Here is a 16,993-nt window from a genome sequence, read left to right as displayed (position 1 = left end):
TTTCCTAACAGCTACAAACTTCTTTGTTTTTTATTTATTTCTTGTAGTACCATCCCTGTTTCCTGAGCTGTACAAATTCAGCTTTCCGATATTTCCACATGATGTTACGCCCTTTCTGCTCTTCCCAAGGACCACACTCATTTCCTGGTCACTTTGACCATAGTTATTTGCTTTCTACCTTCACTTCTCCACCATCAGAGACAGGTCCTGCTACTCGGTCTTTTCACATGCTTTGTCAGAAAATTGCCATCTGCACATTTTAACAACTTGCCAGACTCTTTGTCTCCTGGCCTTTTTCCCCCCCAGACACCTGTGCAGTTCATATATCTGGCTATCACCAGAGCAGAGCCATCGACAGTGAACCTGGAGGCAGGATGCAGGTCTACTGATTCTAAAGCAAAAGCAGTGGCCTTTGAGGAGTCATGCTTTTGCACAGCCCCACCCTCTGAAAGTGAGGACAACAAAACTATAAAGGCATCTCAGTCATTTATCCTTTTACAGATTTCTATTTTTCCTTCTCCCGGTGAAAAATTCTAATCACTGTCAAATAGATTTGAAGCAGCAGATTTATTTTTCACGCTCTGCTGCCTGATGTCAGATAACATACACGATACAGAAAAATTCATTCCAAAGATTAGTTTACTGATGAGCTTTTACCATCATTTTTCATTCATAATGCCCATATTTGTGCTACACAGAGCTTGCTACTTCTCTATCTATATTCAAAGCATTATGAGGGTTTTTTTGAAAATTTACATGGGAGACAAAACCCTTTACTAGCTGACACTCACTTCCCCCAGACTTCCCTATTGCTGTGTATCAGAAAATGTTCATCACTCAGGAGTACATCCAGATAGTACCTACTGGCTAGATCCCATCTCCATCTTAACTGCTACATTTTTGTCCTTGTATGATTTTTTTTAACTTCCTTTTGTCTACACATATACCTGTCACTAGTGACCTTTGGTAACACTGCCTGATTTCCAGGGACATGTACCAGACAACAAGCACTACCAAATGCTAAACAAAGCCCCGAGGAACAAAATGAGAAGAAAGAAACATAATCACCACTCATGCAACCTCTGGTGGTACCTGAACATCCCTTTACAATGCTAATTCGATGAGACTATTGGCAAAAGAGTAATAAAAACAAATTCTGGTAATTTCCTTTTCTTTTTTTAAACAAATGGCATAGCATCAAATTTGATCCCACTAGTAGGAAAACTTTTATATAGCCACATTGCAGAAACATTGTGTATAGTGACGAGCTGTACAGTGAACACCTAATCAAATGATGCAAAAATTGAAAGCTGTTAGGAGTTTTCTTGCAGATAAACATTATGTGTTTGCTATATAGTTACCTTTCACAGAAGCAGTATAAATAGCCAGTTCTTGTGTTTACAAAGAAACATCACCATGCTAGTACCTTCATTCAAGATCAACAGCCATGATACAACAAAGCACATCTTCCAGGTATTATGTAGCACACTTTAAAAAAAGTGTATTTGCTATTTAAAGTGTGAAATGATATACATAGAAAGTGTGCAAACAAGATGAATAAATATACTATCTAATCCCCACTTTCTACTTCATAGCACTTAGTGTTTTAACTATTACATATGAAAAACACTGCTTACAGAAGATCCAGAATAAATCAATTTCTAAAGTTTCTGGTTTTAATTCTATAACTTTCCAACTAAAAGCAAAAACACAGTAATGTTTTGCCAACAAAGATATTCTGCTAATGGAATTACAGACGATGGGCCCAAAGAGATAAAGTTCAGCAAATCATTTCCATAAAGGCAGTTTTCACATGTGCTTTATTTGTCAAAAATCACCCTGTTTGCCATGCCTCCAGGAAGTCAAGCTAAATCTTTTCAAGTCAGACTTTTGAAATGAGACTGTATGCTTCACAACTACTTTTGCATATACATGCCTTACCTGCAGTCATCACAAAACACAATAAGCTAAACTGGTCAATTGCTCAAACATGCATTTGGCATGAAGGTCACTACTACTTTGGTAGATCTGGTGAAACAACTGTATGTCAAAGCTTATCTGTGTTTTCCAACTATACTGACTGGTTTTAGAAGAGGTATTCTCTCTCCCTAAAACTTTTCTCCAAATATGACTTCACAACCATATACAATTCCCCTATTAGAAGGAACTCTAAAGTAACCCACAGTTAAAGGATTGGATGTTTGAAACGAGTACTGACAGACATGATTTTAACAATAAGCAGGTTTTTTTTTATCTTGCTTCCTAAAAAAATTATCAAAAACAAAGTTAATACAAACGGATTTATAAGAAGAGTTAACCTGCCACATGACGGCACTCAGCCACTTCCAACTGCCCACAACACTTACTTCAACATGCACATGCCACACCACAAGCATGAATATGTAAACTGCCACTAAGGAAATCTTGAAACATGAAATAAACCTTCCAGCTTCATAGAAAAAGAAGAAAGTTCAGCACAGAATCTGGCATCAGCCCCCAGCAGGAAAATAAATTTCTGTAACTGCTGTCAAATCCTCACTTCCCAGAAAACAGCAGATAGAACAAATTAAAAGCATAACTCTTCAGTTTCCACAATGCTTGGGTGTTTTCTCATTTTGACTACTGCACAAATTACTTGCTTTCATTTCTTTTTAGACTTCGGAAACATATGTTACTCATCCATTCCACAAAATACTCTACTTGCCAATACAAAAGAAGTGCAGAAGTTTCATCATGACTCCTGCAGGACATGGTACATTTCTTTTGAGTTGATGGATGTTGCTTTCACATTGCTGAATTGCAGAAAAGTGAAAGGCATCTTCAAGAAAAACTGATTACTTCTTTTGATCTTTGTTCTTATAATCATCAAACACACAGTGGTTGCCTGGAGACTCCTATACAAACTTCATAATTTGTAAAGAAACAAAGAAGGATATTGTTATTTTTAATCTCCCATGGTAGCTTCCAGAAATTACCTTAATTCTTTTAGATCATATGGCAAAAGGACCATTCCATTAATGCCTCACACCTTAATGAGGGAAGTTAACTATTCACCACATTTATTGGAGTTAGTTGACAAAGTGGGTAGGGAAGAGATGAAAAGCTCCATCTTTAAGTAAAAATAACAAACTAGACTAGATAATAGAATACTGCCCATAGATTACAAATACAGCTTTCCTTCAGTGTAATCCTAAAAAGGATTACAGAAGGGGCATGTCAAGAACAAACTTTGCAGCTCAAGGTAAAAGTTCCAGACAAATAACTATTCTACAGAAAACACTCTAAAGTACTACAGAAGATAGTTTCATAATAGTTAACAATAAATAAAAGACTGTTTTCAAGGGATAAGATTTCTAAAATATTCTATGCCGTTTGAAATGTTTTAATTTTGTCTCTTAACAGTTTGTCTATTTAATGTTTTAGAGATTATCTTAAAAGAGAAAACAAAAAATCACTACTCTCATCCACTTCACTGATATTTCCAGATGATAAACCTGACAAAGAATATATTAGTGGTCATTAATTCCAACTTGCCTTACATTGGCAGAACACCCTTTTTAATTCATGACACTGCAGTTAGAGTTCTGATAAGTGTTTTGGATAGGCCAAGGCAGTAGATAACAGAGACTGCTGATAAGAGAATAAAGAGATAAAATAGTGTGATTATTACAGTGAAGAGGTTGCCAATGCCTCTCTAACAGCCTTCCTTGTATCCAGGTAGTTATAAATAGGGCCTGGAAGGAACGTGGTTGCATAATTTCAAGTTAACTATGAAGGAATATGACCCCATAAAAAGAAAAGCTACAGGCACGAATTTACATTAAGCATCTTCTGGATACAAGATGCTAGCTTACAACGATCCTGGCTCTTTGATTAGTACCAGGTCATCCATCAAAGGGAAGTTACTACTGTTCATCATAAGTATAAAGAAGCCACATATGGAGACTTGCTTGGGCAGAATCCAGCCTGGGTCTAATAAGCTCTGGTTAGGCAATCAGGTTACCAGAGAGCAAGAAAGCCCTAAGCACTGATGCATTATTGACTGTCTCTAGACTTTGAAGACATCTAATAATATTCATTAAGTGATCACTCTTCTACGATGCAGGTGCTGTTCAGACAGACAAAACTCCTGTTTAGACATGGATCACGTACCTACACTGATTCTCTTCTGGCCAACTCCGATTATTTTGTTCCTTCACTTCCCTAGAGAAGTTTTATTTGCAAACTCTTTAGTAAATGAATGTGCTGGTTTTGGCTGGGATAGAGTTAATTTTCTTCACAGGAGCTGGTATGGGGCTATGTTTTGGATTCGTGCTGGAAACAGCATTGATGACACAGGGATGTTTTCACTATTGCTGAGCGGTGCTTACACAGCGCCAAGGCCTTTAATGCCTCTCACCACACCCCACCAGCGAGCAGGCTGGGGGTGCACAAGGAGTTGGGAGGGGACACAGCTGGGACAGCTGACCCTGACTGATTAGGGGATATTCCAGACCATAAGACGTCATACTCAGCATAGAAAGCTGGGGGAAGAAGAAGGAAGGGGGGACATTTGTAGTGATGGGGTTCAGCTTCCCAAGTAATGGTTACACGTGCTGGAGCCCTGCTTTGCTGGAGATGGCTGACCACCTGCCTGCCCATGGGAAGCAGTGAATGAATTCCTTGTTTTGCTTTGCTTGCGTGTGTGGCTTTTGCTTTACCTATAAAACTGTCTTCATCTCACCCCACGAGTTTTCTCACTTCTACTTCTGATTCTCTGCCCCATCCCACTGTGAGGTAGGTGAGTGAGCAGCTGTGTGGTGCTTAGTTGCCAGCTGGAGTTAAACCACAACAGTGAATTACTCAGGGAACCAGAGACAGACATTTAAAGGAATACAGTTCCTACTGATAAGTGGAGGAAGGCAAGGAGTTTCCTTCTGATGTTGTATTGCTTAGTCAGAATCCTCATGTTTAAAATTCTTTATTTTCATATTCACAAAAATATGACCCAGTTTGAATTACATTTCATGGAAAATTTGTAACTTAAGTGCTGAAGGCTTTCAGGATATAGAATCCCCAAATTTTTCTAAAGCTAGTAGTTACTCAAATCCTAACAGTTGAGATGAAAAGGTTTTGGCCTTCGCTGGATACTCTTCTTACTTCTTTGGTCTTTATGCTTGTCAATGTGAAGACGAAGCCAGGATGAGAGACCAAGTAAGACTGTCAATATACATACTTCATGGCTGCAAAGGTCCCTCAGGAGTGAGGTATGCTATACTCCTCTCTCAGCCTCACAAAGCAGCCAGGCACACAGCTGTTGTCATTTTAAAGTGAGCTAGATAGATATTTTTTTTTCCTTCTCTAACTGTTTGTAGTTAGTAAATGAACTGATGCTCCACCTGCTGGAAAGAGAACTACATGAGCTCTAGTATTCAGCAATTTCTTTCTACAAGGAAGATGCAACCACTTAAGTCTCAAAACAAAACCTCTTGCTGTCAGCAGACAAAAAAGTAGCCAAGGATTTAGCTTGTCTAAGATTCTTTTCCCTGCTCCAAGAACTGTGCACGGATTTTCCTCGTGCCTTTAAAAGTTTTTGTTTTGACTTTACATAGTAAACAACCACCTGACAATTTTGACTCTGTGCACTAATTGCTTTCAAGTAATACTGTTGCTAAGAGTTTGATATGGGTTAACTTTTGTGCAATATGGCATATAATATAAAGCTGAAAAGCTGCTGCACTCTTCCTCTCATTTGTACTAGTTTTTACTGTATTCTGAATTTTTCCAATGGTAACAGAAATGTAGCAAAAGAATAAAAAAGCAAACTAATTCAACAGGGTAAAACCTCTGCTGATACTTGCCAGGCTGACGAACTGCAGAAACAAGTGCTTATTTTATACAGCAAGTTAAAATAGGAACCAGGAAAAGAAGTCTAAAACCTCGAGGTACAAATGCACCTGGCAAGATCACAGTCAGACACCTAGTACAAGCTAAGTTATTTTATGGATTATGTTACAATTTACGGTGGAGTTTGTTTCATGATTTACAGTATGTTTCTGAAACATCTTTGATGTTTCAGATACATCTATAATGATGCTTGGAAGAAGTCTAATACTGAGCCGCTTGACTTGGTCAATCTGTTTCTACCATATAAACAATTACTAGATTTCTGAAAAAACCAACCATAGATACATATATATATGTATGTATATTATATATATATATATATAAACCAGAACATTAGTCTGACAGTTAACAAACATCTCCAAATCAAAGAGAAGCCATAAATGTCAGCCACCACCCCTGCTGAACTGTGATCTGCAAAGACGATGAGAATGCTGCTCTAACTGGTGGGAACTTACTACTTTCCACGTCACTAAAGCCAAATAGTCGAGAATACAGAAGCAGAACCTCTTCCTGCCCTAGAAACCCCCAACATTTTAAGTAAATAAACAATTGTTTTATTTTGCATTTTCAGATTTGTGTTTCTGCAGAGTAGCTGAATAGTATTTTCAAATGCATCTTGATAACCGTAAAAGCTATAATTTCTGAGAGGGATGAATTTCATATCTAACTAAAACTTGTAAGGACAACACCAAATAAAACTTCCTCTGCTGGAGTTCAGTTCAGCAGCAAGTACAGCAAAAACAGTGAAAGATTCACTAATGCCCAAAGGGATAACTGCAGGCAGTTCAGATCCAAATTTTGTAATGTTTGACAGCGTTAATGAGTGATAATGAGCAACACTTGAGATCATACAGAAATTACTAATATTCAAGATATCAAAAATCCCCTTGTGACTTAGTCCAGTTAACTTTTTCTAAGCCATAGATAACTGTGTCTTAGAACACTCCCTGCTTTGCCTAACATGACATTCATATATAGCGGTGATGAAAAAGGTGATATATACCAATTACTGACTAAGCTCATCTCCACTGTAGAAGTTACACAATCTCTAGCACAGAAGGGCAAATAAGAGAGCTGCTTCTTGTTTTCTCATTAGCAGCTTCAGGAAAAAAAGGTAGCTAAGAGACTTATTCCTCAATATGCTATTTCCAATAGCCAAAGGAAGGTCAGTGTGTCTATCTGCAAAGGATGGAATGAAGTGGTAGAAAGGACTAAGATACTCAACTACTTTTCCCAAAGTATTATTTTCCTAATGTGAAAATAACAATTGAGAGCAAATAAAGGCATAAAAGTGTCACAACACAACATAAGCAAACTTCCTATTTTTTATTTACATTTTACATGTAATTATATACAAAACTCTCTTTAAAATTGCCAAAATGATAGTAAAAAAACTTGGAAATACCCAAATTAACAATGCTTCTGTGAGAATGATCACTGAAGAAATATTTACATTTCCTGAAGATCATATGCATTCTAACTACCAAAGAAACAGAAAAAGAACTAGAAAAAGACCCCACAGGTCTGAGCATCTAAGTAAGAAAACCTTTTAGAACTGGATCGTAGAAATGACATCATATATTCTGTAAGAAAAAGAGCAACAGCATACACTTCACTTAAAATCCTGTTATTTTAAGACAATTCTTAACATTCCTTATGTTTTCGCAGCATCTCTGTTAACAGTGGAGGGCATAAACTACATAAAAAAAAAAAGAGTCAGTATCTCACTAGGTTTCGATTCTTACCTGTTTGGGTCTTACTGGGATGATGCTGTCCACCTGCTCCTTGCTGTGGAGGAGGACTCGCCCCTGCTTGTCCAGTACCTTGTGCTGGGCTGGTGCCGGTCAGAGTCCCAGTAGGCAGTGGCTGACCCCGCTTTAGGAGCTGCTTCTGTTCTTGCTGGCGGAAGCGTGGAGGCACCTCACGAGGCAGGTAACGGGACGCAGCTGGCTGCTGCCCATTAGCAGATGCACGCTTGCCATTGCTGCTGTTGGTAATAGTGCTGGTGGAAGTACTGGTACCGGTACCGGCAGGTTGGGGCTGGCTTAAACTGGTCTTAATAGGTTCTGGCACTACATTTAAAAAAAAAAAAAAAAAAATTTGCTTTAGTATCAGAAAGTTGTGGGGGTTTTTTCCTGTAACTGAGCAAATGGATAATGTTTTCCAGTCTCCCAAACAAGAGCTGGCAAAACAGGGACTATAAAATACGTAAAATACATTCTAAATAAAAAAGTGTTACGACCAGAACTCAGGGCTAGTCTACTATGTATGTAGCCTCCTAAATTGTTATATAACATTTTTGAAATCTACGTCTAAAAAACCTGTTTTTATATAGCTGTAAAATTTATGTACCAGAATACAGCTGATAAAGGCTTCACACCCAACTCTTTGTGAGAGCCTACATGTCTGTTTTTAACTGTACAACCCCCTGGCCTTATCTCGCACACTTCCCGCTTCCCAGGCTGCATCGGCAGTCAGCAGCACACAACAGAGAAGTTCGTTACTATAAATATCTGGTACCCACTGTGTGAGAAGAGGAGAGAGCATATCGGCTGAAGACTGAACAGTTTGTATATACACAACCAAGTTCACATCAATACTCAAATGGCTCACAAATGTATATGTCTATGTACGTATCTGGGTGTTTATACTAAATATGATTTAGGATAGTACAAGGCTTAAGAAGAAAAACACTGATTTGCTATCAACTCTACAACAGAGCAAGTGGAAAAACTTCTTAGATGTTTTCACTTCCAGCATTTCTAAGACATCTTGGATTGTTCTCAAAACAAGATGTCTAAGAACACTTAGTCTAAAACAGTAAATAAAAGCCCAATAAATAAAAGGATGGCTAGAAATAATTTTTGTTATGCTCAAATAATGTGCAGAAAAAAACATTAAATAAGAAATAGTGGCACAGAGTAACTAGCATGCTGTGAAATTTGCATTTCAGAGAATTAATTCAACTGAAAGTGTGTATATTAGAGTGAAAGTTTTCAAGTAAAGATTAATTTATGTTACTCCTGCTTTACCCAATCTGTAGACACATGTGCAAATGCTTTGTACCTCCACTGAGGCACAAATATGTTCTATGTATTGGGAATTAAAAAAAAAAAAAACAACAAACCAAAACAAAAAAGTTATGCTCGCACGCAATTTATTCAATAAATTATTTTTAAGGACTTCAAAAATATGGGGCTTATGTTTTCAAAATTATGATTAAAACTCTGATCATAATTAGCTCCTTTCATTGGAAACAGTGGATGACTTGCACAACTCTTTTGCCATTACAAGTTTATTTTGGGGGGATTTTTTTTTTTTTAATTCAGTGTCTTACAAAAACACCAAGTTTTTGTATCCCACTGAAGAGTACAAGAACCATTGCTGTGGTTTGCAAAGTTACATAGCAATGTTTCTCTGCAGAGCACTTCTCATTTCTGAACTGACTCTGAAATGGAGTAACTGAAGAAAGTAAATCACATTTCAGTTTTATACTAAGCTACACATTTGCAAGAACACAAGTGAACGGGCACGAGGACAAACAAGCCCATACCATTCTTCTTCCACGTCTCACAAATGAGTAAAGGAAAACTCTTTCTCATCTGTAGTAAGAAGCACTCAACTTCAGCCGCAAAATGGATTCCAACGTGTAAAGCATGAAGATTATTTTAATCAATGTTAGCACTACTTTTAATAATACAAAAGGTTTTGTCTTTCACAGAGAGATACTAATTCCCCAATATATGCAGAGCACATCCACCACAGGTACCAAACCGGCCAACCAGTTCACACTAGGACAGAAAGAACACCTCAACATATCTTATTTTCTCTCTGATTTAATAAATGTATTGACCAGTCTGTAGGATAGGCTGAAGACATAAATTTGTGACTAATGTTTACATTGCAGAGAAATAAATTTTTACAGTTATTTGTACATCAGTATTTCCTCACAAGAGTAACACAAGCTTTTCTTGAATCTTTCAAGTCTGAAACCTTTAAAACATATTAAATAGCATCTCAACTGCTTCTTTTCCATAGTTTTAGCCTCTTCCTTACTACCAGGACAAAATACAATGTCCTATAAACACTACTGGAACTAAAACAGCACTAAGTTTTAAAAGTAAGGATAAATTCTGGTTATTCTCTGCTTAGGCAAAACGCATTGCCTGTTACAGTATTTGAACCTTTTATTCCTTACTGTAACAAATCTTCTACATGGTTTAGAACAGGAGGGAGGAGAAGAGAGAGGAGATTATTCAATACTGAATTGTCACGAGTGCTCATTTAAACTGCATAGTAAGCTACTGCACCCATCTAGAGCACCCACTGCCTTTTTAGTTCAGCAGTTTTTCAGTTTGGGATGTGAGATTGCTAATATTAAGTATCACACTGCCTATAGCCATGAAAGCATAAATTTTCAGGCTTCTAATGATCTCCCAAAAAACAAGTTTAAAGACCCAATCCACCAGCTTATTTGGCACTCACACAAAGCTTTTGTTTTCTCATGGTCTTTCCTAAACCTTTTTATTGAGCATTTCAGGACACCCCAGCCTTCTACTTTTGCACTCCAGGCATGCATTTGATATGCCCCACTCTAACCTCGCCTGAAATAAGCAGGCCAGACCCACCCTGGTCTGTAGCGGAATTTGCCTGCACAGCTTGGCACAGAGAGGTCAGCGGTGCCGGGTCCCTTTGAGAACAGCCAGGAGCGAGTCAGGGTTGGGGTACTAGGAGCAGAGTGGCACAGCACCGGCCGGGGATGGCAGCGCCTGGCGGGAACTGCACCAGTTTGTTCTGCTCACTTGGCAGCATCTACAGAGCTGCTCGGCCACCCAGAAGGAACCCTTTGGGCTTCCTAGATGCACAGAACTGAGTACTCCTCCAGCTCATCACAAGCGTGTCCAACAAGAGCAAAACTGGATCTCATCTTGTTATATATATGGTGTAAAACCAGTACTCAGCCTCTCTGCAGGCTTTCACACACCTGAAAACTGATCATCTTCCACAGCAGAAGCAGTGAACAGGCATCAAGGTAGTGTCGAGGGTAGTTTCAAAGCAAGCAGGCACTTGGACAAGCAAAAATATGGCAAGTTTGACAGCAACCATCAGCACTTTGCTTCTCCAAGACTTTTATTTTGGAAGCCTAAACAATTTCACCTGTGCTTATTTCTATAACAAAAAAGGAACTTTGAATATAAAAAAAATTTAAAAGTACCAATAACATCTGAAGAGCCGAGAATAACACCTTCTTTGCCTTTTCAAAATATACCACCAGCTTTGGAAATGAACAGTTTATCCTAACTCTGACAATTAAAAAAGTAGACTAAAAATGTCACGAAGTGCAGAATAATTAATTTCAAGTATCAAATTTGCATATTCAACATGTATCTGAGAATTATTTTGTTTCCACAATATAAATAAATCTAACTCCCACATGACTGAAAATATTACTTAGTTTTAATGGGTCTTTTCTTAAGTCCTGTTGACTTTAACATTCCACCTGGCCTTTAAAAAAAATAAAAAGTAGTATAACCTATGAATTAAGCTGATCCTCTCACTGAACAGCAGTCTCTCCAGAAATGAATCTCTCCAGCTCTCTCTGGACAGCCTGCCACAGGAGGGCACACACAGCTTCTGTGGGTGAACACCACCGCCTGTCCGGCAGGTACCAACCTGCTGCACAGAAAACACAGGCTCAGGCTCTCACCACCTGTCACCCTGGGTTTGGGAAGGCTACACCACCTTAGACTTGTGTATGTGCATATCAAAGTGCCTGATATCCAAACTCGAAATTGTATCAAAAGCCAACTCCTTAGTTTTGCTTGCTTTGACAAACTGAAAAGACAATTAAAACAGTATCACTTTTTATGTTTTTGAGCAAAAGTGTGTATATCCATTTTGTTTGGGAGATGGGGAGCAGAAATGAGAAAATTAGAGATCTTGGGGTATTATTACTATGGCTGCTGCTGCTACTATTACAGAAACATAAACATTTTTAACTACTACTACTACGATGACTACTACTACTATTATTACAAAGATGTAAGCATTTACAATCATTGAAATTTCAAAGGATGAAGCTAGATGTGATTTGCTCACAACCACAAGATTCAGAAAGAGCACTCCAGACATAGTCTGATCCACCAAAAATAATAAACCATTTCAGCCAGGAAGTTTCTCCAACTCAGATAACAGGACTAGCCACACAAACCCTTGTGCAGGCAGATCAGGGGGAACACCAGGGAAGAGGAGGAAAAGGGGACAGGCAGGAGGCAGCAGCCGGGTGGGGATGAGGACTGCTCCCCCACATCGCCACCCAACATCTCTCACCCAGCCAGCTCAGCTCTGGCCATCAAACTCTGAAGTACTCCAAGGTCCTGACGATCAGCTAGTAAAAAAGATTGGACAGGACAACCGCATGGTAAAGCAAGAAACGACAGCCTTCTTTGATTTGCTTGTTTTTTAAACTAAGAAATTATTTTTCCATGGAGTTAAATAAGTATACAAGAGAATTAAAATCATTAACTGGCACAATGCCAACAGAGTCGGTATTTGTCTGGCCCTGAGATTTTCTTAAGGAATACTAATTCATTGGAAATGTCTTTGAGAGAGCAAGGCAGGCTAGGCTGCTTTTTAGAAAGCATTATGTTCTCATTTTATTCCTATATATACACACACACATCTAGCACTTCCAAATATGCGTATGCGTGCATACATACATATGTATACATATATGTATTTATATATATGTATTTTTATATATGACCTAAGGTCATAGAGTACCTAATTTTTGCTTTAGTGTGAATTAACAAAGCAGCTTCATCACAAAGGTGTGGCCTGAGAAACCCAATTACAGTGTTAGAAACAATGTTTCCGTCTAAATATCTGAATCATAGATGAGGAAAAAAAGAACAAAGAAGATCAAAATATCAAACCCATTGTACTTTAGAATAAAAATATTTCAACATATAAATAATACTGTTTTTTCTCTAATCAACGTAGAAATGTGGAGGTTTTTTGTATATGAAATTCTCTTTTAAGACAAGTTAAATGGAAGCTCTTGCAAGAACACTGTGTATACAATCATGGTAGCTGGAAAATAACTATTTAATAGCACCACTGACAGGAAATAAAGTAAAAAGTGAGCAACACCATAGGAAGGGGCTTGATTCCCAAATTCCAGCTTCTTATCAGGCTAGAATTTAGCCTTCAAATACAGCAATAATATTTGGAGAATGTGTGTTACAATGACAATACGACTGTATTCTTCAAAAAAACTCAACACCTATTTATTAAAGTCATCTTCAGCAATGTTTAAGCAGCAATTTTCATTTGATACGCACTGTGAGAAACACCTACCGTTCAAAGTGTCTACATTAGATTTCCTAATTATTAATTGTCATATGATACTTGCTTTAAGAGCATCTTTATACACATTTAGACATTCTCCTTCCTACAACGTGTATATTTTGAGATGATGGCTATGCTTTGCAGAACATACAACGTACAAAGACATAATATTTTAGCAAACTGCAGGCTAAAAGCAAACCAGACAGCAACCTTTTGCATACAGCATGGCAGTGCCTGTGGTCAGCAGGGGCTGCCTAGAACACTGATGCTCTGTGCGCTATACATTTAATCAGCCCCAAGGGCCAACCTGCCAATCTATAGAGAGACCTTGCCAGTCCCTGAAGGAGCAGCCTGTCTACCCTTTCACCTGAAAGTAATACACTGCCACAGCTAATGTTATGTGGGCAGCTGTCTCAAATCCAGGAATTAAAATGTAGCCTTTATGGCTAAATTTGCTTTAATGATAAAAATGTTATTTAAAATGTATGGGAGAAAGGTTTTAATACAAAGTGATTTTCACAACTAGCACATGATTAAAGAGCTAAAGCAAGAACATTTAAGTAGAAAGCCTCTTGCAAAAATACAATTAAAGGCGTAAAATAAAAGCCTTAAGATTGCTTGCTCTTGAGATGTTTGTGATGGGTATCTGCTCATTCTACATTCTAAGAACTGTACATATACTAAACAATGAGCTTTCTTGTAACAATTATCAGTACTTAAAGGTATCTAAACTTCTTAATCCAATTTTACCCAAACAAATCCAATAATTACCCCATATGCTTTTTGATGATTACAATCTCGGGAATCCCAACTGCATAAAAAAGTGTTACGAGCAATTGTAGGTGGATTTTATTAATATAATGAATAGGATCAGTCTAACAGATTTCAATTACAACAATAGCTTTTAAGTACATTTCTATGACATAAGGAAAGAACATGCATAAATGAAAGAAACTGGTTAAGCCACATAATACTGATTTATGGCAGCTTTTTCCTTTCATTCACCTCATTAACATTTCTCTATATTTCAGAATCCCCCACTCCAGCTCTATAAAACTTGCATTTCTAAAGCCTTGAAGGAGCAGGCATTCCAGAAGAGAAACAGTTAAACCCAGAAATGCATTCTTGGCTGCTACTGTGACAGGATTTATTTACAGCTTCTATTAAACACAGCAGCTCCATTACAAAGTGCTGGATGTGAGAAGAATTTTTGATTATACAATGCCAATGCCTCACTGCGTTAAACATATCATGCCAGTGTATTATTTTTTTCCTTCAGCAATTCGTTCAGGTCATTGTTTGATGGGTTTATGAATTCATTACAGGAAACAGATGGATCCCATAATTCAGAGCTATTCTCCCAGCCAATCATATGGGCAATTTTATTTCTCATCTTGCTCCCCCCTCCAAATCAACCTTAATGAAGCCACTTCCTCCATGTCCAATTCCCCGCACACACACACTGTAGCGACAACTGGTGCTTATTAAAGCAACCTCCAAAAACTAAATGCTTTCAAAATAAAGCTGAACTGGAGCACGCTCATACACAGACACCCCCTATGAAGTCAGACAGAAAGCCATGAACTTACCCAAGTCAGGCAAAGATAAGCAAAAAATACAGGATTGTAGTGGGCAAAAATAGATGTCCTGATTAGTAAGAAATCCATTTTTATATGCTTAAAAAAGTCTTCCCTTTGGAAAAAAATGTTGCCCCCCCAATCTACTTTCAAAGGATGAATTTTCTTTTAGCAAATTACCTCCTTTGTCTACTAAGCACTGGTATTTTTTATCCACAGTGACATCTACTGGCAAAAGTAAAGGTATTTCAGTAAACTATTGCATAAAAACCTACTTCCTAATGTTTTTATACAAAAGCGGTAATTTTCTGTCTGGATCTTCCTTTCCCCTGAGCACACAGACTTCTCCTGAAAGAAACTGCAGAAAAGTTACAGTCTAAAGCCAAGAGAATCCCAAAATTACTTTTCAATAGTACTCATAATTGGCTTTAAAAATGTAACCAGAAGCTGCAGTTTGACATCAAAGCCCACATTTAGGGTTAAAAGTAAAAACATATCCATTATTATGGCCTTAGAACTTTAACACCATTTATTTTTAAAAAATGCTTCATTTTTGTACTAATTCCTGAATATATCATTCATCTAATACTCAGAATAAATAAAAGTCTTTTTCCTGGTTTTACTTTATTTTCCCCGTTTGACCTCCTAACTGACCACAGTGCATCTTCTCCTGCTTCCTCTTCCAGACATTTCCTCTCCACTTCCTCCTCTTGACTTTTGCAAAGTTTCCTGCCTCCTTCTTAGTCTGTCAATATCCCACTTCTAAAACCTCTCATCATAACCTACTTTTACCCGACAGTCTCTACAGATTTCTCTCACTTCTACCAGTGAGACCAACTCAGACCTTTTACACAGAACTTGAATTTTTTTGCCAGGAGATTTGAAGTCAGAATAGGAATTAACAGGAACCTGCAAAGTTCATGGAAAATCTCTAAATCAATTTTTAGTATTTCTCGACCATCTTCAACAACTCAATTTTGTGTATTTTAGTGGTAGGAGATAACCAAGGAAGTTCCTCAAAAAGATAGACTATCTAATCCCTCATCCCTGCTCCAGTCTCCTCTCTGCTTTAGGAGGAGTGATGGTACATGGTGTGGTCATATAGCCAGCCTCAGCATCATGCTCTAGAAACCAGTTTCAGTTCTTAATAATTTCTCTTGCTTACACATTACCTAAACTGCAACTGATTAAAACTGTTTTAATGCACTGTTATACACTGCATAATTAATTAGAACAGCCAGAGCTTCCAACTCCAGAAAAGAAAAAGAAATCAAAGCTCTGAATACACATCTACCCATCTACAACAGCACCAGCTTATACCCACACTACATTCGGAAAGTCTTTTTACAACAACAGGAGAAAGAACAGTTTTTAAAAATTGATTCTGCGTAAGACAGACATTTTATTCAGGAAATACCTACACAAGTGAGGGCTATCCTGTTTGGTTTGGAGTAGTTTTAAAGTCAAGTTTACCCATATGTTCATGGTTCTGGTTTTGTGTGAAAAGGTATCTATGCTAGAATGAATTCAAACCCCACTCTGCAGCTCCCAGTCTGACTTGCTCATCTGAACACATTTCACAGGCTTCATCAAGATATAAGCATAATTTATTCTAAAACTATATTCAGACATATGATCGTTGCATGAAGTTAGCAGGTAACTACCCACCATAAATTGATAGATATTAAATACTGAAATTTATTTGTTACCTATTCAGTGGACTGCAGTTCAGTCAAAAATTAATTCCTAATTTTGATGCTGGGAGACCTTCTTTGAAAATATGTCATCCAGGAAGATTTTACAACCATCTGTGGGAAACCAGTATTTTATGAGGAAATCATAATAATTTATAGGGCCCACAGTGACAACCCAGTCGCAAATCATCTTCCCAAGAGTGAGACTTCCATATTACCTCTTAGAAATTAAAGGTAATTTTAATTGAATGAAGAATTTTAATCTTCATTCCTGGATCTGCTAGAACCATATAAATATTAAAGCAAGCTGGAAAGTGTATTCCATTTGGTTGCATTTCACATTTTTTTAAGTACTAAACAGTCTTTTCTTAAACAGACATTGGTGTTAACAGTACTGTGGCTTGTTCAAAGCTCCCCACTGGTTGACTGGCCAGCTGGCAGACTAACCAGAATAGATAACCATTGAATTCACATTGAAGAGTTTCC

The 16,993-nt window shown here is 37.7% G+C and overlaps 1 protein-coding gene across 5 annotated transcripts in view; it reads right to left on the bottom strand.

Annotated features, from left to right (window-relative positions):
* The window catches only part of TNRC6C (trinucleotide repeat containing adaptor 6C), a 111,761-nt gene that overhangs the window by 51,289 nt on the left and 43,479 nt on the right, over positions 1–16,993 (bottom strand). For all 5 annotated transcript variants that reach the window (XM_075044911.1, XM_075044914.1, XM_075044912.1 and 2 more), the window contains exon 4: positions 7,632–7,958. In XM_075044911.1, the coding sequence (XP_074901012.1) occupies positions 7,632–7,958 (327 nt within the window). The remainder of the gene's footprint in view (positions 1–7,631; positions 7,959–16,993) is intronic.

Source organism: Buteo buteo, chromosome 13, assembly GCF_964188355.1.
Source record: "Buteo buteo chromosome 13, bButBut1.hap1.1, whole genome shotgun sequence".
Lineage (NCBI taxonomy): Eukaryota > Metazoa > Chordata > Aves > Accipitriformes > Accipitridae > Buteo > Buteo buteo.
This window is presented reverse-complemented; position numbering and strand designations above follow the sequence as displayed.